The sequence below is a fragment of the Brassica oleracea genome, unplaced genomic scaffold (assembly GCF_000695525.1).
Source record: "Brassica oleracea var. oleracea cultivar TO1000 unplaced genomic scaffold, BOL UnpScaffold01960, whole genome shotgun sequence".
Classification (NCBI taxonomy): domain Eukaryota; kingdom Viridiplantae; phylum Streptophyta; class Magnoliopsida; order Brassicales; family Brassicaceae; genus Brassica; species Brassica oleracea.
The window spans coordinates 1-3,469 of NW_013618491.1; the positions used below are offsets into that span (position 1 = coordinate 1).

At 35.1% G+C, this 3,469-nt stretch overlaps 1 protein-coding gene across 1 annotated transcript; it reads left to right on the forward strand.

Moving 5' to 3' along the window:
• Positions 1–1,133: 1,133 nt before the first annotated feature.
• LOC106321550 lies at positions 1,134–3,009 on the forward strand. The gene has a single exon (XM_013759805.1). The coding sequence runs from the start codon at positions 1,372–1,374 to the stop codon at positions 2,728–2,730; it is 1,359 nt and encodes a 452-aa protein (XP_013615259.1). The 5' UTR covers positions 1,134–1,371; the 3' UTR covers positions 2,731–3,009.
• The last annotated feature ends 460 nt before the right edge of the window (positions 3,010–3,469 follow it).

A 3,469-nucleotide genomic window follows, 5' to 3' on the forward strand; every position in this document is an offset into this window, starting at 1 on the left:
TTCTGTTTGACTCCAAGTTTTGAGTCACTTTTGCAAAAAGCCCTACAATGTTTTGTTTAGTTTATGATTTTAATCGGACCATATATTTACATATGACTCTCTAAAAAATTTTTTTTATGATTTTATTGATTTGTGTCATAGTTTGAATTAACCTAACTAAGAAATAGAAAAAAATTACTAATTTATTATGTTTATTAATTTATCGAGTACTAATTTATAAAAAAATTATGTATATATATATGAATAATTATATTAATCAAACAAAAATAGAAAAATAGAAACATTATTATAAGTAAATTTTTGCAAATCTTGATAAAACCAAAAAAAAATTAAATAAAACATTGTTAAGTAAAAAAAATGATTATTTATAATTTATCTAAGTTCAATAATTATAGTTAAAAGTCTAAAATTTAAAGAGAAATTTCCTAGGATATCTCTTTTTAAGTTTTTGTCGCAAAAATATCTCTCAATGAAAAAAATGACCAAAAGAAATTTTATTAAAGAGTAAAAATACATTTATACCCTAAAGTTAACTAATCTAGACTTAGAGTTTATAGATAAGTGGTGAGATTTTGAGGATAAGATTTCAAATTTTAAAAAATTAAAAATTAAAATTTTCAAAATAAAAATGGGTTATTTTGGTTATTTTCTTTATTGAAGACTATTTTGTTATAAAAACTTAAAAATAGCTATTTGAGAATAAGAAAATATTGTTTTTTATTTTTTTAATAAATTTTATATAAAATCTATAGTTTAAAAAAATTAGTGACGTAGGAAACCATATATTTTGATTGATTTAGAAATTCATGTAGTATTTATAAATTGAAGTAAAATATCCGGAAGTTTTCTTTCGGATTTAAGTTTTTGTATTTTAACAAAAAAATCCAAAAAAATCCATTCAAATCTATTATAAAATCAAATTTATTAGTAAAAATATTGAATAACACTTGATTTGATATAAAATTTATGAATCATTAAAACAATAACACATGATTTTAATACATATTAAAAAAATTATAGAACCAATAACACTAGATTTAGTTCGAATTTTCAAATCTATTATAATACGAGAAACAATAACCTCATATTTATATTTCCAAGTAAGAATAGTTAATCATTCAGGGAATTGCCCCTGAGCCCTAAAAGCAAAGGATTTGCTCCCAATTGTGGTTTTGGTTTTTATTTTGGTGGCGAGTTTGGATTTGGAAAGTGAACGAACAGAGAAGCAGATCTCAGCTTGCAGTTGATCTACAGAGAGTCACTAGTAAGTTGTGAAATCGCGAGATTTATCAGTAAAAGACGATTCCTTTTCTCGAATTGAAGAATCAGATAGATCTGTCGAAATAGCTTTAAACATCGCATTGGGCCCTCATGTATTCACTGCTCCTCCATGGTAAAAGAAGGTTCGTCGATGTGCAGAAATGGCCTAGCTTGATAGTTTCACTGAATCTTTGGCGAAATGCAGCTTCTTCCTCTGCTTCTGGTGTTAGCGATGGTCTCAAAGGCAAGAACTTTACAGTCTCTTACCTCGTTGATTCACTGAGTCTAACTAAAAAACTCGCTGAATCGATCTCAAAGAAAGTCACTTTCGATGACAAGTGTCATCCTGATTCAGTTCTGAACCTCTTTAGAAGTCATGGCTTCACAGATTCTCAAATCTCTGCCATCATTACAGATTACCCACTGTTGCTTACAGCAGATGCTGAAAAGTCTATTGGTCCCAAGCTTCAGCTTCTGAAGTCTAGAGGAGCTTCAACCTCTGAGCTCACTGAGACTATTTCAAAAGTTCCGAGGATCTTGTCAAAGGACAGATCTTTAACCGTGTACTATGACTTCGTCAAAGAGGTTATAGAAGCTGATTCCAAGTTTGGAACTTTATGTCTGCCCAAAAGGGGTAAGCAGGAGAACAAAATCAGAAACATATCTGCTTTGAGAGAACTGGGCATGCCTCAGCGAATGTTGTTTCCTCTTCTCATCTCAAACCGCCCGCATATCTGTGGGAAAGAAAGGTTCCGAGAGTCTCTCAAGAAGGTCGTTGAGATGGGTTTTGATCCCACCACCCCAAGGTTTCTCGAAGCTCTGCGGATTGTCATGGGAATGAACAACGAAACGGTGCAGGAGAAAGTCAATGTCTATAAACGTTTAGGCTTTACTGCGGAAGATATTTTGGTAATGTTCAAGAGGTTCCCCATTTTTCTTGCACTCTCAGAGAAGAAAATAACTCGTGGTTTCGAAACCATGAAGAAGTGTGGGCTCCTTGAAGACGAGGAGCTCCGCTCAGTGGTGAAAATGTTTCCGCAGTGCCTTGGCTTTTCAGAGGAGAATATATTGAACTCTGTTGAAACATTCCTAGGTCTTGGCTTCAGCAGAGACGAGATTGCCATGATGGTGAAGCGCCTTCCTGCGAGCATTGGGTATTCTGGAGAGACGGTGAAGAAGAAGACTGAGTTTGTGGTGAAGGAGATGAGTTGGCCACTAAAGGCTGTGGCTTTGTTTCCTCAGGTACTTGGATTAAGCATGGAGAAGAGGATTGTACCAAGGTGTAACGTAATCAAAGCTCTCATCTCCAAAGGATTGATCAAAAGTGAACTCCTCCCTCCACTGTCGTCTGCTTTGGTATGTACAGATCAGGATTTCTTAAAAAGGTACGTGAGGAAGCACGATTTGGACGAGGAGTTTGTGGCTGAGTTGATGGCTATATTCACTGGAGAGATGAGAACAAACAAATAAAGCTTCTGAAGACAAGAAGAAACAGATAATGCTTAGTCTATAAAGTCTTGACGTTCTGTAAAGTTTTTGCCTAAACTTGAATCTTAGATATTGCAGTTCTAAGCGATGATCATTAGACCAAATGGTTCATGTTTCTTTTTGGCTGTAGATTTTTGAAATCTGGTTACTTGTAATGAGCAAGAGGTGAGTTTCGGTCGTATCAAGAGGTTTTTTGGCTGTGGAAAATCAGTTTGAACATTATTGAAACAATCGATTCAAACATCTAAATGAAGTTTTACACTTGGATCGAACATTGCTGAATCCTCAACAGTTAGGCTCCAATGGGTCAATCTTTTAATTTTGCTTTCTTACATAAAAAGGCCAAAAAAAGATGCAAAGAAAAGAGAGTGACATTAAGCCGAAACTCTTTCAAAAGTTCCTAAAATTTTTTTTTTTTGATTAATCAGGAGGTGATCCGGCGGCCGTGGCTAACCGACTAATCCCCCTGAACCTGGAACCAGTCTGCGCCTGTACCCTCAAGGGGCCTAAGTCATTCCGTGGCCAGCGCGTATCAAACCCGGATCCGTATTGGGGCTTTTTTGCTCCCCGAAGACCAAACTTGCTGTGGTTTTGGGAATGAAAGAGGACAAAAGCGTGTACTATGATTTAGTGAAGGACATTATAAAACCGGATCTCCGACTCCCCTTCTTCTTCGTATCAAGCTTCTCCATAGCCGCTACAGCACTTCGTCATCAATCTG

Excerpts from the sequence above, each read along its gene's own strand:
- LOC106321550 (XM_013759805.1), top strand. The coding sequence starts at position 1,372 with ATGTATTCACTGCTCCTCCATGGTAAAAGAAGGTTCGTCGATGTGCAG.